Raw genomic sequence first — 26,396 nt, forward strand, 5'->3', positions numbered from 1 at the left:
TCTATAAGTAAAGACACAACTTGGCATGTTTGATGCCGTAACATGTGCGACTGACTGACTTTCAGCCTTCAGGGTAGATGTTTTCGGCTAAGTTAAACTAATCAAAGTGGACGTCATCATCACTAATCATGGAGAGGATTAAGTCAACTAATTCCTCTTTAGTAAATCAAGAAGCTGAGTGGCTGAGTTGATAATAATTCATTATTTCCAACTACTTAACCAACATAAATCACAATCTCAACATAAACGACATGCTCTAATTGTCGTCTTCTCTAACCCATTTGCGTAAAGCACACGATTTTGGAGTGGAGTTTCCTACGTAAGAGTACACCATGTTATACGCTAGGGAAACAATTGAAAGGTTCAAACTACGTCTACCTGTCTATCATACACACCATCATAATCAATCAATGCGAGCAATTATTCTCATCAGTAATTTGGCTTTATATGTTATCTCCAAAAGAAAGGTCCCTTGGTTGGTTGGTTGGTTGAACAACCGTTGAATGTGGGACTCCTATTATATAGAGAAATATTTCCAACGAAAGTGCCAAGGTTCACAATTTTATTTTATTTTTTTTCACTTATCTCAATTGTTGAGATTGAAGCACATGATCTACGTAAAAATTGTGAGTCTATATGAAAATCGTGTACGTCCATCTCAACATTTGAGATAATTGAGAATAAAAATACTAACAACTGTCAGACTGTTATATTTGCAACTCTTGCAACTAATTGTTCATGTAAGCCATTCATGTGACGCCAAGTGGAGACATGCAGTCATAATAGTAGGCAAGAAAACCAATTGAAACCTGAAGAATGTGATCATTGTAAAAGCCAGGCATGTTGTATTGACATTTATCAAATTTAAGTAAAAATATAAAATATAGAACAACTGGCACAAACAAACTAATGTCGTCAAACAAGACTCTGATTCCGTATTCGGCAGAATTACATGAATGAATTTCATGTTGGTCACATGTAAGATGATCTGTGTCTTTGATATATACCAGGCAAAGACCTCAAATATATCGACCTCCTTCCTCTCTAATAGCCCAACTAATAGAGACTAGAGAGGGAACAATAAGAGAGGAATTCATCCAAACGCCTCACGGGGCAAAAATACTAAATGGGCTTGGGTTAGTGGCTCAAATGGCCACAGGTCTTACTTGATCCAGTCAGTCAATGGTGCCAGTCTGGCAATGACCAAAAATAAGGTTTCAAAAAAACAAGAGAATCTCGAAACACGTTACAACCACGGAACATGCTAAAGCGTACTCACCGCCACAACAAACAACACGTCGACCGACGTACCAGTACCAAAAATTAATAAATACAATAAAAGCAAAACATTAATAAATCGCAATTAACCGCGCGTGAAAAAACCCTACTGCATCAACTCCCAAGTGGCAGTCACGACGTCGTATCAACTCAACGTGGCGACCACCACAAACCCCAAAATTTAGCCGGCAACGAAGCGTGCTCTCCACTGGGTCATGACCGCTTTCTGATAGCAACGTTTCTTCTCAGTGGGGACATAATTCTAGTTCCAAGGGGAAAAAAATTCAAAAATCAAAAAGAAAAAGATATCTACCTTATTAAAAGCAACACCACTGTGCCGCATACCAAAAGAGATCCAGCTGACACGCGTAAAAGCCCCACACGCTTTAACCACACCCGTGGCCATCAATTTAAGATACTTCCCTCTTAAGCAAACTAACCTTCCCACTGTTCACAGTCTCCAACTTCTCCACTAATTTGATTCACAATCTTTTATCACCCAATTAGATTAGAGTTGCCGACATGGTCTTCTATATGGTTTAAATTTCAATGGGGCCAGAAAATATGGTATAGACCGGTTTATCAACTACAGTGCCATGTAGGACACAAGAAGTAGCAACCGATAAAACAATATATAAAACATATTTCTTTTATTATATTAGCTTGGAGGCTCGAGACCTAAATTACATGGAAGGAAAGGGCAGTTAATTCACAAAACAAAGCAACCACCCTTCGCACTAATACTAAACCCCCCCTACTAAGTCCCAACTTATTGCCCAAAACACAAAAGCAAACCCTTCCATGTTGTCCCCAAGCCTCACATCAAAAGCTGGCTTCAATCCCTGCAACTATCAAACCTTATTTTCGATCAAGACCCAACACAAAAAACATTTCATATGGCTTTCATCAATCAAGCATTCTTCATTTTTTTTCTTCATTTTCACTATTTCTTTAAACTATTATCACCTATCATAGTAAAAACTAGCTTCAACTTTTCCTATTCCTTCACTAAAAACTTCCACCAAGAAGAGAAAACAAAGAAACTTAATAGCTCCACTCCTGAGGTAACCGGATCTCATGGTTCATTCCTGGCTGAGACCTGATGTTGCGTTGCTGTGACATGCCATTGTAGTTGCTTCGAAGCCTCAAAGCAGCAGAAGCATCTGAAAATCCCAAACAAATAACTAAGCAAATGTTAAACAACTGCATAAACATATACGGGCCTAAAAAGAGACAGTTAAAACTAACCACTATCTGTGCCAAAACTTCCATTAAAACGATTCTGATACTGCGACCGAGAACCACCACCCATTTCATCCAGGTTCAACTTCAGGGCTTGAACAACTCTAGCTGGGACTAGAACAGTGGAGCATGCTACACAAAACAGACAATTATAAAATCAGTATCAACAGTGCCTTTCTGAACTATACCAGATCCATCGAAAATTAACTAATGCAACGAACTCAATACCACCCATTACTGCTAAGAAGCAAAAACGAAAGGTACCTGGCTTCTTGCGGGTTTCGGGTCGGGTCCCAGCTTGACGAGGCAAAAAGACACCAGTTCCTGCACATTCCCTTTTGGTCCCGGTACTTCCAAGAAATAAGGCCCGCATATCAGACCCGACTTGACGGGGCTGTTGCAGGGCTTGTTGAAGAGGCGGCCAAGCAGATGGCGACAAATCCAAAGTTCCAACACCATTACTTCTCGCACCGGTAAGAACTGGAGGATGCGCCTGAGCCTGGTACTGTCCAGTTCCCTTTCCCCAAAGCTGGGAACTCTGATGCTTCAACATCAGTTGTTGTTTCAGCTTCTGAAACTGTTCAACATAAAACAATAAAATTAATCAGTAACCAACCAAAAAAAGTGTGATTAAAGAACCCATGTCTCAAATGAAAAGATAGAAAGAAGCAGATTAGCTTACTTGGTATTCTTGCAATTTCTGTTGAGTAAGCGACGGGTTAGCATAATACCCATCAGGATTTGAATGTTTTAAGGGGATAGCGACTGGAGAGGGTTTCCTCGGAGGACCCAAGAGTCCTCTGCCATTATTGGACCCGTAGGCTTTTTCTTTCATTTCCATCCTCGCAACTTCCCCTGCGGCTGCATATAAGAGATCCCATGTTGGTGTCGAGGAAGCTCGTGAGAAGTCTTTAGGGCTCTCACCGCTTGAACCCTGTCTGCATCTGCACCCACTCCCAACAGCACAAAGCGTTGATTGAGGTGACCCGAAAACAACCCGATCCTGGTAAATGAACACCAATTAAATGAAGCAAAAACTTAGGGTTTACCCAGAGTAGAGTAAACTGTACGATATAGCACAATACCTTGGTGATTTCGGGGCCACAAGTAAAGTCGTTTCGCTTGAAATCGTATTCCAGAGTTGCGCGGGCCATTTGGCGGGTCAACCCAGATAGATAATCCTCTTCGTCGCTCTCGGTCCCTGTGGACCCCACAACAGACTCCACAGGAGAGCTGAGATCCGAAGAGAACGGAAATGACCCGAACCCATATGGGAACTCAACCGGAAAGAGAGACTTGTTATAGTCACTCTCCAAACCCAACCCATCATAACCGTTTTTCTTGCTGTTCTTCCCCACAACTACATCATCGGCGAGAAACTGAGGAGGGAGCCAAAACATGCCGTCATCTAAACTCTCCGCCATCTAGAATCCTTCGATACGCAATACTAACAGAGATGCGTGAACGTTTGCTCTATTTGAAGAAGCTATTTCCCACCAAGCCTCTAGTAACTGTGTTAATGTAAGCGCAGTGGGCTCTCAAGGGAATGAGAAATGGAAGGGGATGCAGGGTGAGAGAGGAGACTTGTATTTGTAGTCGGAGAAAAAGGCGGAGAGGTGGGGGGTTAAGGTGTGGGCCATACAAAATCCCACTCGCGAAGCAATGGAAAATGTAATATACGCGCCGGTTCTACAGCGGATAATGGGTGCAGATGCGGGCCATGCAGAGTTGCTGCCAGGTAAGATATGAGAGAGCAAGTCAGTGGGCCCTACGGTTAATTGGAAAGCACGTGATAGGGAGGGGTTGTTATGTCCTTTCGGGATATGCTTTTTGCAGGGGTGTGTGACTTGTGAGTGAGTGAGTGGGGTCGTGGTGGTGGTGGGGGAGTGCCTTACTGGGAAGAGCTAACAAATCATAACGCCATTTTGCTTCGCACGTCGTTGAACAGAGGCCACGGACCACGCTGTCGCTGTAACAGACATTTGTCCTTCCACGCTGTCCACTTGGCACGCCAAATACGCTACGCTTTGGATACAAGCGATATTTTTTGCTGTCAACTAGTTTTCAATTACCCGGACGAACTTGCCCTTGCCTTTTCTTCATATTTTCTACATTGGGACAGGTTAAAAAAGGTGTTATCGGAAGTGGCGAAACTGCCCTCATACAGTTTGCACGCTGACGGAACTACCCTTATTCAATGATCCGGATATTATGGTCTCTGATTGGCTGGGGAAGCAAGGACAAGTAAACATCCATTATCCTCTAAAGCCTGTACTAAAAGATCAGGTTCTGCAGAGGGAAGTATCTTTTTACAGAAACCATCAGATTTTTGAGAGAACAAGTCCATATCCAACGGTTGAAAACTTACTAATTCTTTTCTGACCACCCCATTTATACGTAAAATCGTTTTCTTGACGAAAGGCCAAAAAAGGGAAGAAAAAAATCGTTTTCTTTATATTTGTAGTAAATATAATTATTTTCCTCGAAATTTACCCTAGAAACGTATTTAGTAAGCTACAGTTCTTGATAGTTCACGCTCATCATCAGTCATCAACGATGAGATGAATATGTATGTGTCTTATTTCAAACCTTCCTCCTTCGGCCGTTTGTTTCTAACGGCCGTTGTTTTCAATAGAACATCATTGCGGCGTGTCCTTTGCCGTTTCCACACTTGCCCTATTTGCAGGCGTTGGGCGGCGCTTCCAGCCTCCAAGCTCTCTCATGGACATAAGAGTGGAAAAAAAATCGGGTCTTAATATTTTTTTCTCCGATAGCAATATGAATTTATGAAATATTTATATGATTTGAATATTAATTCCGATTAAATTTATTATGTGTTAATTGACTAAACCCAAATTGTTTTTGATGATGTCTGAAACATGTATGCCCAGGGGCGAAGCCACCCTGTTGTGAGGGGGTCAGCAAAACCCCGCTCAATTTTTTTTAATAAGCCTAATTTTATATTAATTTACATGAAAGACCCCTAAATTTTTAATTTAGACCCCCTTATTATAAAAATTTATATTCATGGTTGAAACAAGAAGGCATGGGACAAATATTATTTATCATATTTTATAATTTTTTTATTTCTAGTGTCATTTTTTGTACTTTAAAATGTATAATTAATATATAACCCAAAAAAAAATTCAGGGACGCTGTTCCCATACAATATAATATAAAATTCTATGTCTACCACTACGACCTCCTCTCATGTTAAGCTCTGGCTTCGCCCCTGTGTATGCCCTATCAGACAAATCAACTAAGTCATACTAAGTTTGAATAACTGGTTTCTCCTTTTCTAATACATGATCTCTTTCTTACTTCTTGTATAAGAAGCGAACGTAAGCTTCGATAGGGCCCCGAGGGTGTACTCGGGGGACCTCTCCGACACTAAAGTCAGTACAATACTAAACTTTGGAGGATGCCTCGTTGCTTCGAGCGTTGCCTCTTGCTCAGTAAGTAGTTCATAGTACATAAGTTAGAATGTTTACCTGAGGGCATAGCTTCCCCTTTTATATGAGCTTAAAGTGTTTGAGTTGTAGTAGGAGTCGTACTTTCTCTCATTGGTTTTTCAGAGGATTTTTTGGATGATAAATTTCATCTGTATCCCTTTTCAAAGGGGAGTTGAATTCTACTGAGAGTTGACGTTCTATTGTGATTCTTCATTCTTGGACCTGGTTTATACCCACTTCGGCTATGTAGGGACATTACCAAGGTTGTACCTCAATATGGATTCCTGAGGGATCGAAGTAGGTACTTCGATTATAACCGAAGCGTACCCTTTGGTTCCTCCTTCACCCTGACCTAGCTGGCACTTGTGTTGCCACTTGGCTTTTTCCTATTAGCGGGGGTATTTTGATAATATCAGTTTTTAATCCGGACAAGTAAATCGGATAATAACATAATTCATGTTATGATCCGGACAAGTAAACCACACAAATTTTTGCGTTTGGATCCGAATAAAAGTTTTGTGTTTGGATTCAAATTTCGGATATATAATTTATGTTCAAACTTGGTTCAATCCATATCGGACAAATTTAATCATCCAAACCGAACATAATTTTACCACTCCTATGAGGATGCAACACCATCTCTCCAATATCGTTATTCAATGCATAAAAAACTCAAGTTACAAACTAGATTTGAGAACTACGAGTACCTCATATGATATTATGTGTGTAGTATCTTATAGAGGTCTTGAGTTCGAGTATTCCCATTTACTTTCCAGTATTCAAAAAAGTTACAAACTAGATAATTTATTTTATTCCACTGAAAATTTAAAACAAAAACAAAATAAGCTCAGACGTGACGTGCTTACCTGCGAACACGGACTACTCGCGTTCCTGGCCGTTGATATAATAATATAAATGGCACTGAGATTACATCGTGTCGAATTAATTAACTCTCTGCGCGTGGATTCTTATTTTGGGAGTGGACACTGAACCGGCCTGCCGGTTTATAATATCTTTGTGGCCCACCCAAACAGAGAGAAGAAAATTCTTTCACCGTTTTTTCTTTATTTTTTTTCCCGCCGAAAGAGAGATACTCCAATTAAGAGGCCATATTGATATTTCTTTGACCAATAAAAGGAATTTGATTGCTTTCGAAGATTTGATTTAAATTTTGAGAATTTGAGTTCTCACTTCCCGTAATGGGTCCTCTCAAAAGATTGTGTAGAACCCACAAATATTATTGGAGCTTTCTATTTTTGGACAAAAATTAGTGTTCAAGCAATTTCACCAGCATTTGTTTGTTCTTCCAGGATTTACTACTTGCTTTTAAGCATCTCTCTTCCCCAGTCAATGACCGTCTAATTTTGTCTTTTCCTTTAATTTGACTATAGAATTTGTAATAAGAAACAATTGTGACTAATTTTTTATTTTGGCATGTTTTGTATGGATTATTCCATGTCTCTAATGCCCAAATCCCCTACTATCCAAATGTTCGGTCGTAGTGCAAAATAGATATGTGATATGAAGCTCTACAATTCTCATTTATTGGTTTTCGTAGTATGTCGTATGACATCACATTTTTATTTTTTCACCAAATTTATTCTCTATTGTTAGAGGAGAATTATAAACTCTTGAGATTTCTAGAGAGGCAAACCATACAAATTACGCGTATTTTCTTATCGGTTGCATGATTTGCATTGAGAGAGTAATTATGAAAATACACATAATTAGAGTTGGGTATCAAGTCAAATGGTGGCGTAAAAGCAGGGTCACCTAGGTCTGGTTTAATGAATACTTATTTGTACACTTTGTTATATAATAATTGAGGTTAGCGTAGAAAAACGAAATTGAATTTATAATAAAGTATCGGTAAGGCATCATTAACTATAAAGAGTGGCATATATCAACATAGAGCTAGCAAGTGTATGACCATATACAAGAAATCACTATATATATTTTTATTTAGGGCAAAAGAACTCAATATACTCCAAGCATGCATAGTTATAACCGACTCATGATTTTCCATTTATCCAAACTGGTGGGGTCATAGGCCTTGTTCCAATCATGATAGACCAAGAGACCAGGTGGTCCAATGAAAGCCTCTAGTGACACATCGTGGTTGCCACCATTGACAACATAAAGAACATAGTATCCTCAACCTTTTTATAGTAAAATAATTAAGTCTTCTAATTATTAATACTATAACGTTTCTGCTATAATTAATCGTGCTGTCCCTCAACTATATCAATATATTAACGCAAATTATTCAAACATTGGTAGTTAATGACCATCCGAATCCTGGTCACGAGACAAAAGTCACAAACACATGTTTCTTACATACCATTACCCTGCTAATTGTTCGCCTAATTCTTCTTCTGATGATCCATTAATCAACCTCTGATAAAATTATATAATAGAACGAATCACACTTTTACCACTAAACTTTCAAATCCAGCAATGAAAAATGTAAGAGATTAACAAAAAAAAAAAAGGACTTTGTTTTTCTAATTGGTTATTGGTTCTTACTGATTAGGACATGACACAACGGATAATGATTGGAAAAAACATGACGTATTATGGACTATAATTGAAGCCGTGAGTGGTGCTAATTAAGTGAGTGGAATCCAGGTAGGCGTACGTGGAAAAATTTACACTGATTATTTTAGGGTTACTTGAGTGATATTTAAGCTTGATCGCATTATAGTATTATACCCCTCTTCCCTACTTTGTCTCCCTTTTGTTTTTTTGTTTTTTTAAAAATACATATATCATCTTTTCAAAGCTTGACATGTAAAGGTAGGTCAGCTTCCATACCCAACAACTATCTCGATCTGCACGTTACTTTTGCTTCCTAGGGTTCAAATTTATTCATATTATTCTGTAGGATATTGGTCGCTGGAAAAATATATATAGCTATTGCCTACTGGGTGTTTTGATTATCATCGGTGGTTAGATCCAAACATTAAGTTTTCTCTGATCTCATCTTAAATTTTATGTTTATGGGGTGCTTTCAATCTTTCATTACCAAAAAGAGTAACTTTTAGACCCCACACGTCGTCTTCACATGCATATATATATGCTTAGGATACCAAAAGAATCCATATCAGCAGAATAAGCATCCAAGTCTGCTCACATGGTCGTTATCAGTTGATGACTCCTCATCTACCAAATGGAAATGGTTCCTATAACCTGGTAAATTTTCCACATGCAAATACTGTAACAAAACCTTGATGCATCTACTGCTTATTACAGTTCATGCGATATATAGAATCATAGAAGTTCCGAAAGTAAAAGAACAAAATAATTATAAACAGGATCCACAAGGCAATTAGGAGACAAAAAGAACGGTGCTTTCTTTCAAGTCAAACCTAGTAACCATGTTTCTTGAGTGTTTCAAAAAAAAAAAAAAAAAAAAACTTTTGAAATTTGTAAGCTAATTGGGGGGAGAGATCCCATCTGAATCTCTTTTTTATTTTCTACTTTAATTTAACAGCACTTTAAATATGTTTAAATTACTTGGTGGGGAGGAAGAGAACCTCTGTACAACTTTCATACTTGGCAGTTGGCAAAAACTTGTTTCCACGTATTCATACGACTAATTTACAGTTTGTAGCATGTCATGTAGTGATGGAGTCATGGTATGTAAGAACTAAGAAGACTATCGCACATGGGGATCGTGCATTATTGAAATAATTTAGACTTTTTAATCCGTCCTTTTCCACCAAAACCTAAAAAACATGGATCTTATCTATGTTAATTTGGAAAATATATTTAACATGGTATCAGGATGCCGTCTAAAAATAAATTTAACACGGTGTCAAAATGCCGTCTTTCACATGTTGTGAAAAGAGTTTGAACCACAAGTCACAAATTTTGAAAATAAGACTATATGTAATGTTACATACACTCCCTTAATTAAAGGGGTTTGTTAAGTCATAAAATCATTGATCATTAAAGAACTAATAAGGTAAAAGGGTTTTGCGGTTGCAACTATAAAACAAATAGTATTAAGGATGGGATTGGGGGTAGTTTGTGAGAATAACGAGGAACATGTCACCTTGATTAGCGGGGTGAAGGAATGGGGGTTGTCGTTTGCACTTTAATGGTGGGAGTGTCTCTCTGTCTATGGAAGGGTTTTAGGAAGGAGATTCTTTTGACCATCTGTCCCCCTTTATTTGCTGCTAAAAAAACTTTGACCAACCACACATCCCCTTAAATCATGTGCTTGCTCGACTTACTGTCACTCTCAGTGCTTGCCAGAACTAAATCCATGCATCTTCAGGCATTAAGGCTGCATTACTTGTGCGTTTGATCTGATGATTAATTAGATTAATTGTCAATCAAATGTGGGCCACATGATCTTTAGAACATGGTGGGGACAAAGATATCAAAGTTAGTTACCAAACCTTAGCACAATCATTAGCCAGATCATTCCCATATATACACACATCAATTCAAGCATCAGACTCAATTACCAGGTTGTATATTTCTGTCTCTATCTTTACTTTTCTCGTAATCTTTCTATTCTTTATATTGAATTACTTAAAATATTATGTTTTATCTAGCGTGTAATTATTGCTGTTATTAACAGTAAAAGTGTTTTTATTGTTGTAGAAGGACTAATTGGTTAAGTAACTCTGTTGTAAAAGTTACTGAAATTGTAACCACAGACGTTTAATTTATTTACAGTGTAGGATCTACACAATTTTTTAGATTTAGGAAACAAACTAAATGTCTGTGATGACCATTGCAATTACTTCTATTATAGTGCCCTCGTACGAGAACTAAAAGGGTCGTAAACTCATAGGTGGCAAACCAAATTTGCAACTTTCAAATTATGAAAATGATATAGATCTCAGTAGTTGGTATCCCAATTGTTGAGTTAGATGCACAAGATCCAAGTGAATTCGTTGGCTCGACATGTCTCACATGATGCATATAAAATATTGTGCGTATATCTCACCTGCTACTGGAATCCTTATCATTATTGTTCCAATGATATTTGCATATTTAGGCTTGAGAATCTCATTAATTTTGGGGCATTAGTCGGCCTCCACATGTGATTGATATCCCTTGGTTCAATTAGACGGAGTTGCATTGAAAGGCCTATTAGCTGCCCAAGCGTGGGCCCGTGGTATATGGAATTGGACTTGTGCACAGACACAGGCTTCAAAGCCCAAATCTCATTTAACAAGCCATTTTAAGTGTTTGTTGGGCCTTTTAAGCCTTAAACTTTGATTTACTGGACCCTAACTTCTCTTTTCTTTGGGCCCTGACTAAAAATTCGCCATTTTTGTGTTCTGACTTCTGACAATCTTTATCTTATTTTTTTTCCCCTCTAAAGGTCTTTGTGTTTATCAGCTTATCATTCATAGTTTATACGACAAGGACACTGGACGGTGCAAGGCAGGCAGCTTCGCATACAATTCCCCTAAATAATTCGTTTAGGATAAATCCAAAACTTTTTTTTTCTAAAATAATATCAGATGCCAATGGCAGCATTGAAAAATAGCATATGATCCCACATATAAGAAAAGGTCAAGAAGATTTTTCAAAAGGAATTTATTCCTAAAAATATCAGACTTCGAGCCTCAGTTTGTCAATAATACTATTTCAACAACGGGTCCACGCAAAAGGAAAGGTAGGTACGCTTCACACTACCGTTCATGATGATGACCGCCAGTGGATCACGCGGAAATGCACCACCTGATTCACTGTGCAACGGGTTTGAGGAACACGTGTACGGTATCGATCAAAGTCAAAGGGCATCGATAGCATCTTTATAGACAAGTCCGGCCCATAATCCTGTCACTAGCTTCAAACATCTCGTGCTAAGGAAACGAAGCTAAACCCCACATAGCGATCATAATTCACACGCAAAGCTTCTGCTCTTCTGATACAAGAAAAGACTAGTTTCAGATAAATTGCAGGGAAAGGAGGAGGAGAACAAAAATGGCTGGAGATAGGAGTATTGGTGTGGCCATGGACTTCTCTTCGAGCAGCAAGAGCGCTCTCAAATGGGCTATTGACAACTTGGCTGATAAGGGTGATACCCTTTACATCATCCATATCAATCCCAACTCACTCGATGAGTCTCGCAACACCCTCTGGGCTAAATCTGGTTCTCGTAAGTATAAATTCGTAGTTTTTAATCTCCTTATTTGTGGTTTCTCTGTTTTGATCCGATCTGGGTTTTGTTTATTTGTTTGGTTGCAGCCCTGATTCCATTGGCCGAGTTCAGAGAGCCAGAGATCATGAAGAAGTACGGTGTCAAGACAGACGTCGAAGTTCTTGATACTCTTGATACTGCTTCACGACAAAAAGAGGTATTTTTTCAAACTCCAGTGACTACTTTGGTATTTATGTTCATCTGCATTTGATTATTGGATTATTATTTTTTGTTTTAGATTAAAATTATTACAAAAGTGTATTGGGGAGGAGATGCCAGAGAGAAGCTGCTTGATGCAATTGAAGATCTGAAGCTGGACTCTCTGGTTATGGGAAGCAGAGGACTTGGCAGCGTCCAAAGGTATTAAATTTCAAATTTTGTTGTCTGCTTTACTACGTTGATTTAATGGGTTTTCTTTATTGTGAACAAATGTATGGTGGGTAATTGAAATCTGTCTTTTGAAAACAGGATATTGTTGGGGAGTGTGAGCAGTTATGTGATGACAAATGCCCCATGCCCAGTCACCATTGTCAAGGAAAAAAAGCACTGATCACAGTTTTTTTATTTTAATGTATGGATCATGATCTTCAGTTTTATGCATCTGATGGTATGATGAATAATAATGTAATATTTGGTTCGCCAGAACTCAATCTCCGGAATAAACTAATAAATTATCTATTATTTCTGCATTGGTGAACTCAAAAGTGGCAAAAACTATGCGATTATCATTGTGATTGTCATGTTCATGCTTGATACCAAGGATGGATGATAGAAGTAGAAATAGATCGAAGAAGAGACAAGTTACTTGGACACACCTGTTTTTTTCCAAAACGGCTTCGAAGTGGTCAAACAAGCGTTACAATTCCATATTCGTTTCCAAATCCAATCCCTAGCACCATTAGCCCTTCCAAGGGAAACGGAACTCCATTATTGACCAGTGGCTAGATTCCCCAGCGCGGGTTGTGTGTGAAGGTGGTCTTTTACAGATTATCTGAGCATCGAACCGAAAGCATGAATGAATTATGTCATTGATTCTCCCAATTTGTCAAAAGCAGAGCAGGGAAGGGAAAAAAATGTGGCAAAATAATAGATAGATATTGGGGCATTCCGAGAGAATCACACCACTAGACCAAATGCCCGGAGTTGATACAGGAAAATGAAAGCATGTTAACACCTAAAGATTACGAATCTCGAAATTACTAGGTAATTCCAGATTCAAGATAGCAAGATAGCAAGTCAACCAAGGAGAAAACAAGTAAAATTTGAAATTCTCGACGATTCTCCATAAAGCCCCAGGACTCGGGCCTTCTGCAAGCTAGTTGAAATCCATATGACTGGGCCCAGTGGCCAGTGTAAGCCCACTACGTTAAATTCTGTACAAGACACAATGGCCCCATGAGAGGCTGATGACCCAAGGACCAACCGGTATCCAAGCAAAGCATCTCGAGCCCGGCCCATGCCAATTGAGTTCAGCCTCCATTTCTCCTCAAATCCCTAACTTCCCTTTCTGTAGACCATTTCTGATTTTCTTCTCCTTGCCTAAAGACTCGACTTTTTATTCTCCTCTGCAATTCGTTGATATTTTATTATGGTCAGTGGTAGTTTGGAACTAAGTTGGTTACACGCTTCCACAAAATGGTAGCTCCACTGGATCTGTCGAGGTTGTTGGCAATGAAGTTCTAGAAAATCATGATGAACTCTTCAGTCACAGTAAGATCTCAAGATCTGTGTATATTATGGTAACATGTGGAGGAACATGGTACAATGGGATGGCTCTGATTTTCCAGACACCAACCTTAATGGGACCAAACAAGCCAAAGATAATGTCCTGAGCAAGTGCTGCAATAGCATAATTGTCGTTTTGTTATAGTGCTAGCGCCATTATAATTAGTGGGAACTGATGCAATCACTTTCTTTGCGGTATATAATCAGTTGCTGGAGTGTCCTTATTTCTGCATTCAGGGAAAGCAACAATGGAGGCTCCAATGAAGTTGGCCTGCATTTTGGGATTTATTGTGCTTGTCAGCATTGCTGGGATGGAAGGGGTTGATGGGGCAGGGGAATGTGGGAAATCCAATCCAGACAATGAAGCAATGAAGCTCGCTCCTTGTATGAGCGCGGCGCAGGATGACAAAGCTCCTGTTAGCGACGCTTGCTGCTCCCAGGTGAAGAACATTGGCAAGAGCCCGAGCTGCCTCTGCGCTGTAATGCTTTCTGACATGGCCAAGGCCTCTGGAATCAAGCCTGAAATCGCCATTACCATTCCCAAGCGCTGCAACATTGCAAATCGCCCCGTTGGATACAAGTGTGGACGTAAGCAAGCTTTCCCTTTTGTGCATTTACTTTCTTCTTTGCATTATATTTCCTCCCTAACACAAATACTGCTGGTTTTTTGCAGCTTACACCCTTCCATGAAGGGTGAACATATAGAACTAAAGACTCTTACTTACCGCGCTCGAAGTACTTGAAAATATGATAGATACTGATGCAGTAGCAACACTGTTGCTTTGCCTAGTCTTACCAATAAAGTGCAGAAGCTTGAATGTATATATCTATCCTAAATAAATATGGGCGGTATCGGTATGAGTATAAGTCTTTTCCATACTCAATATTTTTATTACTGTATCTACACATTAGGAATCCAGCAGACCTATGGAGCCATAGTGGTGGTCAAGCAAAGATAAAAAGAAAAAAGAAAAGGAATATTGTAGGCCAATGGAGAAAGGAATCATCATAAACATCAAAATCAGGTTCCACCTCTGCTGTAAGTGCGGCTATGGAATGTTCGTCTTCAACTAAAGATCTTTTAAACACCAGAACCTAACAGAACCTTTGAAAAGCATTGTCCCCTGAATTCATGGACAAAGACTTCTCGATAGGGAATAATCTAGATTTTGAATGGAGGTCGTTCCAGAACAAGATAAGACAGTTAAAGCACAAACCACCTGGGACAGATTGCAAGATAATCTGTTCTCGTTGGGCCACACGTATTGGAGGGGATTTTGACAGTTTGGACCATAGATTGAATATAGAGAAAGGTAAAGCTTTCAGGGATCTCATGGACAAACAGAATTTGACCACTAGAGAAGTATCATAATGTTGAACACTTACCTTTAAATCTAAGAAGAAAAAACATGCATGACCTTAACAATATTGCCACAACCTTACCACCTTTCTATGTGGTTTCTGTCATATAAGTTGGAGCCAAGCAAACCCTAAGTGCAACCGATGATTTCTCCGACAAAGAATGGAGTACCTAACACTTGAGCAGTGTATCCAATCACAAGCACAAGGTATCCGAATCTGTTATAGGTAATAAAGATATATCTAAACTGAAATAGATATAAAAAAACCCGACTATGACGGTGTAGTTGGTAGATGAAGTCCTTAAACTACACAAACTTTACCGAAAAACTACCGAGTTCATACAACGAAGAAAGAACGTAAAAACGAAAGGAGATGCAAACATAACCATCAGTTCAGACGAAGATGTTGCTAGGGTGGAGGAAGCGACAAACACCAGCTTTCTGCCATGATCTGATTAGCTACTGAGTTTATCTTCATATAACGGAAAAGGTAGATTAAGCTGCCACACTATATACCTATCTACCTGCAAATATATAACAGAAACCCACTCAATTAAACGAATTTGGAAAGAGAGAGAGGCAGAACAAGGGTAAATTATTCCCAATCTAAAACATAAACAAATAACTGACAGAAGATAATTCCATGAGAAGGTATCTGCATATTGTTTCATGTCAGATTCTTGAGATCGATCAATCATTTATTACAATTTCCCGGCTTTCAGCTTCATGATTATAAATATAAACACCCATTACGCGGTGTAATAAAAACAGAATTTCTCAAATCTGCTACGATTTAGTTTCCAGATAAAACAATATTTTGAATCTGCCAATGCTCTAGGGATTTAAAAGGCTAAATCATGCCTCGAATAATTCTCAGTGAAGTGTCTGAAAGAACTATCCCCAATTAAAAGCTAGGCCGATGCAACAGGAAGCTTGTTACAGTGTATATAATGCCGAAGAAACCCGTAATTAAGGCACATAGGTATAGAAAAGGAAAACAGGAATACTACCTAGGTAAATATATCCATGGTGAGTGAGCCTTCAATAATAAAGAGACCCTGTCAAAAGAGAATATTTAAGATAACATGCATCGACTTTAATGCAAGATAAACCAGTTCCACAATTCCAGTTATACAACACTATGACAGCTAGAACACCATACCTTGCCACCAGTTTCCTCTTGAAGCACTGCCTGAATCATCTTCAGTCCCATCTTTCTTGTACTGATGAAAAAGACAAGATGTTAGCAGATTTCTGAACAGACCAATCGTCAAACACTTATTCGAGCGATTTAAGTTCAGCATATTTAAAGTGGCATCATTATTCCCTTGCCTGGCATGGCAGGACGAAATATGAAACTAAATGCATCTAGAGTTGGATGATATAGAAACAAGCATAACTTGTGCTTACCACTGAATTCACTCCAGTGCTCTGAGTACTCTGAGGGTGATCATATACGTCCTGACCACCATACAAGATTGATGAACAAAGAGGACTTGGTCGTACTCGTTGTTCATGATAAATGTAACTCATGTCTTGATTGGGCGTGCTCTGGACTTCGCCTTGACCAGTCTCCGGAGTATTGACTGGATATGATAGGATTAAGTCAGCATCGACCACAAGAAGTAAAAAAGTGAAAGAAGATGGAAAAAAATTAACAACAAACTAATCAGGTAAACACAAAGAACCAATGCCACTTTAATTGTTTTCCAATTACTATTGCCAACAGATTTGAAAAGGAAACTACTGTTGTAATGAAAGCTGCCATAAACATGTACGAGACCTCTGTATAGTGTATATAAAATTTAAAAGGGTGATTATATCTGTTCAAATCTTGGCACTAAACTATATAATTCAGATAATTTATACATGGTCAAACCGAATATGAATATCAACAAAAAAAATACAGAAGAAACCCATAAACAAATTGTCTTAGCAAGACCAACTAAACAAACCTGGACGTCCAGGATTGGTGTTCCAGGCACCATTAGCATACTCCTGCCTTTTCAACTCGGTGCGCAATGATTCCCTCCCTAACACCTAAAACAACACCAAATATGAACAATATCATCAGAGAAACATGAAATTGTTACAAGCTAAGAACACTTCTCTGGGCTAAACAGCATATCAAGTAGCACTAACAGTACAAAATATTTTCAAAAGAACGAACAAAACCACCATAAATCACATACAATCATTAAAGTCATTTTAATTCTCATTAGTGGCTTCTATTCATTCAAGCGATTCCGTTCTTCAGCACTCTAAGTGGTCTCAATTAAGCAAATCTTTACTGAATAAACTTTTATAAAAAGAATTAAGAACCCATTGCGCTTAATCGGTTCTCATTTACTACATCAAAAACACTCACTTCGACACAACACCATAACCACAATGCGATGAAATGAACAAAACCCATTAACTAAAATTGAACAAAACGGAATCTAAAGGATTCAAAACAACGAAAAGCACACATCTTTAATCAGAAGAGACAGAATTGAACACAAAAAAAACAATACCTTTGACGTTGGCGCAAATATGAAACTAAACAGCCCGTCAGAAGACGATGAAGGATAAGTTTCTCGCGACCCAAACGGTTCAGAAGTTGAAGACGAGGAGGAGGAAGATTTGCTCACTTGCTTCCTCCCTTCCATTTTCTATCTAAAATCTCTCTAAACCTTAAACAATCACTCTCAATGATTCCCTATATACAGGTTTTAATCACCTGTCAAATAAAAAGAAAACGGTGAAGAGATTTGTATATAGAGAGAAAACAGAACAAACACAACCGAAAAAGAGCAAGAAAGACACGTGAAGATCTCGTTTTGTAAAGAGAAACGAAACGTCGCTTACCAATTTATGAGGCCCAGAGAAAGAAAAAGGAAACTCTAGATTTTATTCATTTTCTAAAAAATTAATTTAATTTAATTTTCTGTTCTGGCGCATAGGGTGTGTCCCTCACACTCTGTTTCTCTCTGCAATCGTTTCCTTTCCTCTCTTTTCTTTTTCTTTTGTTTTTTTTCCCCTCTTTCCTTCTCTGCTACCTGTCAAGAGAAGTAACAGATGTCCGACACGTGGATAAATCAAGATTATTATGTGGGTCCCATGTTCAGAAATCCCACGCTCCTAGTAGTGGATAATAACAACCGTATTGTATAGCATCCGTTAAGTCTGTTTTTCTTTCTTTCAACTCTTTTTCTTTGACTTTTCCTAGGCTCCATAAAGCAAACATCATTAAGAAAATACTAGAAAACTGAAACCTGACTACCTTATCTTCTTTTATCTTGTCGGCCGAACCAGACATTACACGAGACTGGCCGGCCGTCTTTCTCCAACTAACTAACTTCGTTGTTTTGGATAAGAACGTTTCATTGCTTTCAACGGTTTGACTGGATAAATAAATATTATATTATTATACAGAGATTTAATTAAGTGCTGACAGTAGTTGTAAAGTGACAAGGAAAGGGCTAGGTGGGGTTGCGAGGGGGTGGTGGTGCAGTCGTTGGTTTAGCCACTGAGGGTCGCCGCATGGTATACGTGTGTCCAATTTTGAGCCACAAAGGAACACATGCCAAGTGGATCGATTCTGTCTTGATGCATTACTTGGACTAAGACGATAACAATCCACCCTCAAATTCTATTAAATACTCATAGACAAATAGTATTAATTACGAAATCCGTAAATTCTTTTTAACAATTTCGTTACTTTTAGTCCCATGCACCCGTGAATGCAACAAAATGGCTCACATTCTTGCTAAGAATTCTAAAATTTGGGGAGATTTTCGCGCTCCTTGCGTTAACTTTGTTATTGTTACGGGGTTGTGTAATCCTATTCTACAAGCAAAGTGGAGCAACTGCAACAATTAGGCAGAGAATGAATTTCAATTTAGCAGGCCAAATAATTATTATTAATAATCAGATACTGACCAATCCTTCATTCCTTTTCTATAATAGAAGAAGTGCATGTGCGAATGTGTGACTAGTAGGGCATGATTTCAATTTTCAAGGCTGTAACATATTCAATTATTCATGCAATCATGCATGTATGTTCTCTTCGGACCACGTAGATGTTGGCAGATATCTTGTGTGTACAGCTGACACCTGTTAGGGACTCAATTATGCATGGTACTACTATATCTCTTCATATACATACATACATAATATATATATATATGTGTGTGTGTGTGTGTATTCATTGATGTTTAGATTGTTTTGCCCAGTTAAGTAATTGAGTGCTCATGTAGTTCACATATCTTTTGTTTTTATACTATTTTGGAGAAAATGGTTCGTGTTAAGATGGGCCAGTAGTGTTGACTAATTGAACCCTAATTGATTAGATAGAAGATAAGAGTTGTGTGAATGAAAGTGTAGCACACCTAAACATTAGTAATATTCATGTGCAAATGGATATGTGGTAAGCCAAGGAGCACAATCACAAAACGGCAAGCCAAAGACCCAAAAAAAACCCAAAAGAAATACACACGTTAATTAGGAGCTAGCTTGACGGTACGTGATGGGATGCCTACTTTTGGTGCAAATGCCGACCATTTTGAGGCTGAGACTTGCATGTGCTTCATTTAGGTCCCTATACTTTTATGTGTGTGTGTATATATATATATTAATTTGGGTTTCTGTTTGTGGATATTTGACCTTTCAGTTCACGAGTTGGGTATTGTTTTTACTCTCTTTTTGTTGAGTGGTGAAAACTTGGATGGACGATCGATGGTGACGTTCATGATCAGAATGTTATGGCCAGAAAAAAGGTGTGGTGCTTTTGAATCTTCTGTTTTCTTGTTATGAGATACAAAGTTCTTTGATACTCTGTGGATATATATATATATATATCTCCATATATGTAACTGAACTAATTAAACAGATAGAAACATGGGTTTTGTGTGTAAGCATGCAACTTCAAGATGTATAAATATGTAGATATATAGATACAGTAATTAATTAAGAACTGTTATTAATGGTGTCCGTTCATTATCTTGTTTATCTTGTAAATTTTTCTGTAAAATGTAACATCTATCTTTAAGGGGTCGATGAATATTGTGTAATGGGTACCATTCTGAAGACCTATGCCTTTCATGGCCAAAAAAAATATATGACAAAAATAAAAACAGAACAGTATTTTTCATGTAAATTTCTCTATGGAAAATGTTCTTCTTTGGAAGGCCCGACTCTTATTAAAGGCCTCAACCGTAGAACCCAGTCCACCACTAAGGACTAAGGAGAGATCAAATAGAGCTGGCCCGGCCTTTATAAAAGCCCGGTTCAAAGGATCTTTCTTTTGAAGGCCCAGTTCACGTTTTTATGCCCATAAAAGAGAAAGAGGGAACGACACTTAGTTTCAGATTTGGGCCCCATACAGTTTCAGCATGCGTAAAAGCCGCAACCATTGAGCCCTATCCAGTATCCACCACTAGGGAGAGCACAAATATAACTGGCCCAGCCTTTATAAAAAGCCCTGTTTCAAAGGATCTTTGATTTGGAGGCCCAAAGAGTCATGAGCGGCAGGATTCGAACCTGGGCGGGTCGAGCCATCATGATTTCTCGGCCCAGCCTTTATAAAAATGGTTTCAAAGGATGTTTGATTTGAAGGCCCAGTCTATGATTGAGAGAGTCGATAAAAGAATAACTACAGTCGTGAGCGGCAGGACTCGAACCGGCGCGGGACGAGCCCACATGATTTCTAGTCATACCCGATAACCACTCCGGCACGCTCACGAGCGGGATGTCAGGTTTCCGTTACATAATTCCTGTTGCGTTCAGAGAATTTAAAGATGAAAGACGAGTCCTATATATATATGTTGATTTGCATGTGATGTTAAACCAATGTGTTCAGGGCAGCTGCCGGGGCCATTAAAACTCTCATTTTTCTAACATTACCATTATATTAAAGATCACATCGTCAATTGGCCTCCAACTCTGAGACATGAAGATTGCACAAGATTAATTCCACGAATTTGAAGTCAAATTAAACTCTTGGTATACAATAAAAACCTTAACAATGATAATAATAATAATAATAATCTAATGTCATTTTAACTACCTGCACAGGTTTAGGGAGGGGGGAAAAGGAAAGGAAAAAAGAGAAGGCTAGAGGAGGAGTTCGTATAAAGCTCATATAAAGTCTGATCCATCTCTGAAATGCTCCAGATCAGGATGATTCCCACCCTGGGCCGGGGGCCTCCGTGGGTTTCTGCAAATTATGAGAAGCAGAGAACATTAAATGCAAGCTTCTACGACTGACTTAAAGCAACTAATATTGCAGCATCAATACAACACGATCATTCCATAATCGCAAATCCACTACCAAGAAATTGCAAAATAAAAAAAAAAGATTTGAGTTTCATAACTGGTCAATGGCTTGACAGCCGGTCAAACGCAGCACAACCACAATGCACTTCAACCACAAGTTCTTTTATCTAGATGTTTTCACAACACAACCTAGTGTAACCCAGAACAAAGACTGGAAGAGGGGAACTAGATGCTAAGCTCAGTTCTTAACATTATGGGATGGACCAGCTTGGCGCCTTTTCCAATAATCATTCTTTTGCATTAGAAAAAGATATATGACAGATGGACTTAGCATCTCCTCAATCTTCAGGCAGGAAGGGAAAAGACAGAAAGAAAGAAAAAAAGAGAGGAGAATAATCATTACATTCTCATTGACTAGTGGAAGAAACTGAAACGTGAGGAGAAATAGTGAAATACACACCTGACAAATCGATTAGGCTCAAAACCAGGAACATCAGGTGGACCATAGGGATCAAAACGAGCACCCGGAGGAACGCCCCTGTTTCAATAAATTCCACCAAATATTAAGTCTATGTTGAAACAATAGACTCCATCCACACGCACAAAATAAAAATAGAGAGAGAAGACTCACGGTTGTCCTCCAAGGAAACCGGGTCTTCCATCACTTCCACCAAACCACCAAGGATCATTAGGTCCTGCATCAGCATAAAAATCCAATAACTCCATAAACATTGTAATGTGCTTATATGTTAACCAATTCGAAGAGAGAGAGATTACAAACCTAGAAGCATGCCCCCACTGGTTCCAAAATCACCCCTAAAGGAAAGCAAATACACAACTAGTTGACGTGGCAATCACCACTGCAAAACCAAAAAAAAAAGTCCTTGGACAGTACCGAGGATATATTCCAGCACCAAGCCCCGGATAAAGATCCCTATCTCCACCAACTATTGGAAAACGATCAGTATCACCACCTGGAGGATATACAGGAGGTACTACAACTCTAGAAATAAAGATAGAAAATGGAGTGAGTGATGTCAATTTATGGACGCTTCATCAGCATTTTATGTGTAACTGCTCACTTTAAGCTTGCACTTCATGGGTGAGCAATAAACCTACTTACAATTCCCCTCATGTTTAACTTGAGTGAACTAGGCCTGTCTAATAATTTGTCATGACAATTACCAAGATAAACAAACCAATAAAAAGCAAAAGCTTGACAACAACAATAACATCTAAGTTCTGCATGAATCTGAAATAGCAATGGTTCTAGTATGCAAAAATCTAGTTCTTTTCAAGTAGAAAAGAACTCTAGTAAAGACAGCAGCGAGGTTAATTTATGTTGCAATGATATAGTTCATCCAGTGAAATTCTGCAATGGGATGTGCCACACAAACCAACTGAAGGAAGTCACATCCCACAACCAAATGATGGATACAGTTGGATGCTAAATTAATATTAAAGATAGTGTTCAAATTACACACATCCCTCCCTCCCTCCCTCTCTCTCTCTCTATATATATATATATAAAATCAAAGATAAGGCAAATTTTATAAATCTCCAATCTGCAAATGTTGACAAAAATTGCAAAAGATAAATAAATAAATCAATGAAATATATTTTACGTATTCTGAATGCAAGCTAGTTCACCTATTTATTTACCCTGATTTCTCAAACTACCCGTACAGCCATGCATGGATCTGATCTCAAGTAACGGTCCATGGAACCAGCCCACTAGTTTATACATTCGTCATATAGTCTGTTACCAGTTACCACACACACAAGAACACTCAGACCGCACCCCCAACCCCCAATGCATATCATCATTTGCTTACAATGCAACAGAGGCATATGTATATTGAAAATAAGTCATGAATAACAAAAACTTACCACTATATTACCTCAAGCACCCAGTCTCTTAACCACATTATACCATGATAACAAAACCATCCACATTCCACAATCAAGTACGCACATATAGTAAAGGACAGAGAAAGAGAACTGCATACCCTGACGGATGGATATGACGGCCACTTGGTTCCACAAATCCAAAGCCAGGTTCATTTACACTACGCCTTGATTCTTGATTGGGTGGTTCTGACCTACAACCCACCAACGATCCATAACAAATTAACTAATGATTAATCTTGGTTATGAAGATACTTGAATGTTGGGGACTCATAAAACGCATTAAATTCAGCATCAAATTCTAACCCGTCTTTGGTACTAACCAGGTAAAACACACTATCTGATCAATTGCAACCACAAATTTTAAGCCCAATAAATGGTTCTCAGAAATTAATAAAATTACCTTGTAGGATTACTTGATGAGGTGGGCTTTAACGATGGGTCCAATTTAGACAAAATCTGCGAATTCAGGCACTTCACCAGATTCTCCAAACTCTTATAATGCTCAGAATAGTTGGTGCCTCCATTGTCGGCAACATACTTATCAGCACTACAAGGAAAAAGGCAGGTTAAAACGGTCCAACAAAGCAAAATCACCCAATTTCAAAACACAATACAGAGAAAAACCCGTACTCAATTTCGAGATGGACATGCTCCGGTGCACCGGCAGCCAAAGCATCAACAAGCAATTTACCGTTCATAACAAGACACTTAACGAGAACCTTCTTCGAAGTCTCGGGGTTTACATACACGAAAGCATACTCATCGTTGAGTTCATTCCAGTGATCAATTCCTACCTCATCTACAACAATAATATAAACAAATTACGATCCATCATACAAAATTTAGCGCTCGAAAGAAAGAGAGAGCGAACGTGAAGAGTAATATACCGGTGGAGGGAGACGAGAGTGTGTCATCGGAGAACGCGGAGGGTCCAGAAGCCGTGAGCACGTACCCCGAAGAGAGAAAGGACGCGTGGACCGCAAAAACAATCTTGTCGTAATTGTTCCTAAAAGTGGGCCTCGCAGCCCTAATAACTGCCATAACCGATTTTTCATTCGCCATTGCCCTTCTCTGACAATCGATCGGTGTGGTGTTGTTTCGAGTTTGTTTCGGAGAGTACTGTTGTCGTAGACTCTGGAGTCTCCGAGAAAGTAAAGGAGATGCTTTTGGCGGTTCTACACTTCTACGTGGATTAAGCCCGCGGATGGTCTAGTCCAGTTAATGGGCTGAATTGAAGGTCCAAATTTAAGCCCAATCCATGAAAAAATGGACAGCGGCCCAAGCTTTGGTTGGGCCTTTTGGCATTTTTCTAATAAATAAAAAATAGAAAGAAAAAAAAAAAAGTTCTCTTCATCAATTTTCTTTACAGTATCGGTAAAAAGATGGCTTCAAATGGCCTCCTCTCCTTCTGTATACCATACAATGATAAAACCATATAGAAGTACTAATTATTCAAGAAGCCGTCTCAACTTTATGTCTTCCAGTAGCTCTAATATAGCAAAAAACTGATACCAAAAAAGTGGTGGCAAGGCCTCCAAGAATCACCCCTCCTCCTGCCATTGACTTGTCGATTGAATGATGTCGCACTCTTGTATGCATCTCCTGCATACCCTCTTCAATATTTGACACAGAACTGGTAAGGATGGTTTCTTCTGCTTGAGGGGCTTGTGATGGGCTGAGACTCGGTGGTACAATGAAGGATCTAGACACTTGAGGGTGGTGCTTTCCAAGTTTCCTAATTACAGGTCCTGCAGATGGGCTTGGAGTAGGTGGATTTACATTTGCCATGGCTAGACCCACAAAAGCATTTGCCAAGATCAAGCAAAGAAGAAGACACGTAGCCATTGATGAAGATGCTCGTGTTGTTCTTTGACTTGTTGCAATGAAGGTCTTCTTTATAGAGGAAAGCAATGCAAGCTTACGTGCGGGTTTTGATGGAAATTTCGCATTGTTGGATTCCAAGGATTGTTTAGTTGATTTGCATTAAACTGTGATTATGTAGTTGTCTGTTGAACACAAACAGGGGTATTGAAGGAAGATACACGTGGATTCATTAGAATAATGAGATAATACAACTAATCTTTGAATCAAGGGAACATGATCACTAATTGTTTATATGTAAAGTTGTAATGCATTTAGGATGTACAGCAAGATTAAGGCTCTAGTCCCCATAAATATGTGATTTATGACAATGAGAAGAAGCTGCCCTGTTATATTATAAATGATGCAGTGATCTGGAGCTTTCCCTTATCCCACATCGGAAGAGTGGGAGCGAGCTTTGCGTCATATATGCGCAAGGCTTGCCTTAACCCATCAGCCAAGGTTTTCGGGCCAACCCAGAGATTGGGCTTGGATCTAGGCCTTGGTTACAGCCGGTCCATGTGTATGTGGGCGTGGGTTGGGCCTTGGATGCTGGTTTGCATCAATTTGGTATCGGAGCTAAGGCTCGCTTCCGTGTGTGGGTGCATGTGTGCCCTCGGGTGGGCGAGTGATTCGCCCCGGGTCACGAGATGTGCCCAGGTGTGTTAATCCTGCACGTGGGACACGTGTCGTTGTGAAGACGGAGGGAATGATGCAGTGATCTGGAGCTTTCCCTTATCCCACATCGGAAGAGTGGGAGCGAGCTTTGCGCCATATATGCGCAAGGTTTGCCTTAACCCATCAGCCAAGGTTTTCGGGCCAACCCAGAGATTGGGCTTGGATCTAGGCCTTGGTTACAGCCGGTCCATGTGTATGTGGGCGTGGGTTGGGCCTTGGATGCTGGTTTGCATCAATAAATGCAGAGCATCTTCACTAAAAAGAAGTCAATGCCACTCTTGAGTGTGCAAAAACTCTTCCTCTGAATTGAATCAAGGAATATTGGAATAACCTTGAAAATAAGCTTCCGTGTGTGGGTGCATGTGTGCCCTCGGGTGGGCGAGTGATTCGCCCCGGGTCACGAGATGTGCCCAGGTGTGTTAATCCTGCACGTGGGACACGTGTCGTTGTGAAGACGGAGGG

At 39.2% G+C, this 26,396-nt stretch overlaps 5 protein-coding genes and 1 non-coding gene across 9 annotated transcripts; 2 read left to right on the forward strand and 4 right to left on the reverse strand.

Moving 5' to 3' along the window:
- Positions 1-1,899: 1,899 nt before the first annotated feature.
- LOC119995034 lies at positions 1,900-4,093 on the reverse strand. The gene is made up of 5 exons (XM_038841392.1): positions 3,606-4,093; positions 3,203-3,523; positions 2,785-3,097; positions 2,527-2,652; positions 1,900-2,441 (listed from the first exon to the last, which is right to left on the reverse strand). Exons 1-5 carry the CDS (start codon positions 3,942-3,944, stop codon positions 2,323-2,325), a joined length of 1,218 nt encoding a protein of 405 aa, XP_038697320.1. The 5' UTR covers positions 3,945-4,093; the 3' UTR covers positions 1,900-2,322.
- Positions 4,094-11,782: 7,689 nt separating this feature from the next.
- LOC119995139 (universal stress protein PHOS32) lies at positions 11,783-12,838 on the forward strand. The gene is made up of 4 exons (XM_038841538.1): positions 11,783-12,099; positions 12,189-12,298; positions 12,380-12,501; positions 12,610-12,838. The coding sequence occupies exons 1-4, from the start codon at positions 11,925-11,927 to the stop codon at positions 12,689-12,691; spliced, it is 489 nt and encodes a 162-aa protein (XP_038697466.1). The 5' UTR covers positions 11,783-11,924; the 3' UTR covers positions 12,692-12,838.
- A 1,134-nt stretch (positions 12,839-13,972) lies between these two features.
- Positions 13,973-14,745, forward strand: LOC119995142. Its single transcript, XM_038841543.1, has 2 exons — positions 13,973-14,454; positions 14,540-14,745. Exons 1-2 carry the CDS (start codon positions 14,115-14,117, stop codon positions 14,554-14,556), a joined length of 357 nt encoding a protein of 118 aa, XP_038697471.1. The 5' UTR covers positions 13,973-14,114; the 3' UTR covers positions 14,557-14,745.
- A 681-nt stretch (positions 14,746-15,426) lies between these two features.
- LOC119995141 lies at positions 15,427-18,236 on the reverse strand. Of its 3 annotated transcripts, XM_038841540.1 has the most exons (7): positions 18,078-18,236; positions 17,744-17,949; positions 17,183-17,267; positions 16,638-16,813; positions 16,390-16,450; positions 16,238-16,285; positions 15,427-15,751 (listed from the first exon to the last, which is right to left on the reverse strand). In XM_038841540.1, exons 2-6 carry the CDS (start codon positions 17,876-17,878, stop codon positions 16,269-16,271), a joined length of 474 nt encoding a protein of 157 aa, XP_038697468.1. In that variant the 5' UTR covers positions 17,879-17,949; positions 18,078-18,236; the 3' UTR covers positions 15,427-15,751; positions 16,238-16,268. The 3 variants fall into 3 exon arrangements, with proteins under 3 accessions (XP_038697468.1, XP_038697469.1, XP_038697467.1); XM_038841541.1 differs by lacking the exon at positions 18,078-18,236 and having other exon boundaries at positions 16,638-16,783; positions 17,744-18,062; XM_038841539.1 differs by lacking the exon at positions 18,078-18,236 and having other exon boundaries at positions 17,744-18,062.
- A 2,633-nt stretch (positions 18,237-20,869) lies between these two features.
- TRNAS-AGA lies at positions 20,870-20,951 on the reverse strand. Its single transcript has one exon. It is a non-coding gene; the product is annotated as a tRNA-Ser (tRNA).
- A 239-nt stretch (positions 20,952-21,190) lies between these two features.
- On the reverse strand, positions 21,191-24,561 carry LOC119989011 (probable proteasome inhibitor). Of its 2 annotated transcripts, none has more exons than XM_038834297.1 (9): positions 24,284-24,561; positions 24,027-24,195; positions 23,797-23,943; positions 23,495-23,587; positions 22,381-22,488; positions 22,267-22,301; positions 22,117-22,180; positions 21,946-22,023; positions 21,191-21,426 (listed from the first exon to the last, which is right to left on the reverse strand). In XM_038834297.1, exons 1-9 carry the CDS (start codon positions 24,456-24,458, stop codon positions 21,348-21,350), a joined length of 948 nt encoding a protein of 315 aa, XP_038690225.1. In that variant the 5' UTR covers positions 24,459-24,561; the 3' UTR covers positions 21,191-21,347. The 2 variants fall into 2 exon arrangements, with proteins under 2 accessions (XP_038690225.1, XP_038690233.1); XM_038834305.1 differs by lacking the exon at positions 21,191-21,426 and adding an exon at positions 21,474-21,828.
- Positions 24,562-26,396: the final 1,835 nt, after the last annotated feature.

This window comes from Tripterygium wilfordii, chromosome 3 (assembly GCF_013401445.1).
Source record: "Tripterygium wilfordii isolate XIE 37 chromosome 3, ASM1340144v1, whole genome shotgun sequence".
NCBI classification, from domain to species: domain Eukaryota; kingdom Viridiplantae; phylum Streptophyta; class Magnoliopsida; order Celastrales; family Celastraceae; genus Tripterygium; species Tripterygium wilfordii.

Coding starts and splice junctions, on each gene's coding strand:
- LOC119995034 (XM_038841392.1), bottom strand. CDS start 3,944: ATGGCGGAGAGTTTAGATGACGGCATGTTTTGGCTCCCTCCTCAGTTT. Junction 3,098..3,202: donor AGAAATTGCAAGAATACCAA/GTAAGCTAATCT, acceptor TATGTTGAACAG/TTTCAGAAGCTGAAACAACA. Junction 2,653..2,784: donor CGAAACCCGCAAGAAGCCAG/GTACCTTTCGTT, acceptor TGTTTTGTGTAG/CATGCTCCACTGTTCTAGTC.
- LOC119995139 (XM_038841538.1), top strand. CDS start 11,925: ATGGCTGGAGATAGGAGTATTGGTGTGGCCATGGACTTCTCTTCGAGC. Junction 12,299..12,379: donor CTGCTTCACGACAAAAAGAG/GTATTTTTTCAA, acceptor TTTTTGTTTTAG/ATTAAAATTATTACAAAAGT. Junction 12,502..12,609: donor GGACTTGGCAGCGTCCAAAG/GTATTAAATTTC, acceptor TTTTGAAAACAG/GATATTGTTGGGGAGTGTGA.
- LOC119995142 (XM_038841543.1), top strand. CDS start 14,115: ATGGAGGCTCCAATGAAGTTGGCCTGCATTTTGGGATTTATTGTGCTT.
- LOC119995141 (XM_038841540.1), bottom strand. CDS start 17,878: ATGGAAGGGAGGAAGCAAGTGAGCAAATCTTCCTCCTCCTCGTCTTCA. Junction 17,268..17,743: donor TATTTGCGCCAACGTCAAAG/GTATTGTTTTTT, acceptor GTGTTGTTTTAG/GTGTTAGGGAGGGAATCATT. Junction 16,451..16,637: donor GCACTGGAGTGAATTCAGTG/GTAAGCACAAGT, acceptor CTTTTTCATCAG/TACAAGAAAGATGGGACTGA.
- LOC119989011 (XM_038834297.1), bottom strand. CDS start 24,458: ATGGCGAATGAAAAATCGGTTATGGCAGTTATTAGGGCTGCGAGGCCC. Junction 23,588..23,796: donor TCATCAAGTAATCCTACAAG/GTAATTTTATTA, acceptor GGTGGGTTGTAG/GTCAGAACCACCCAATCAAG. Junction 22,181..22,266: donor CAGTGGGGGCATGCTTCTAG/GTTTGTAATCTC, acceptor ATGCTGATGCAG/GACCTAATGATCCTTGGTGG.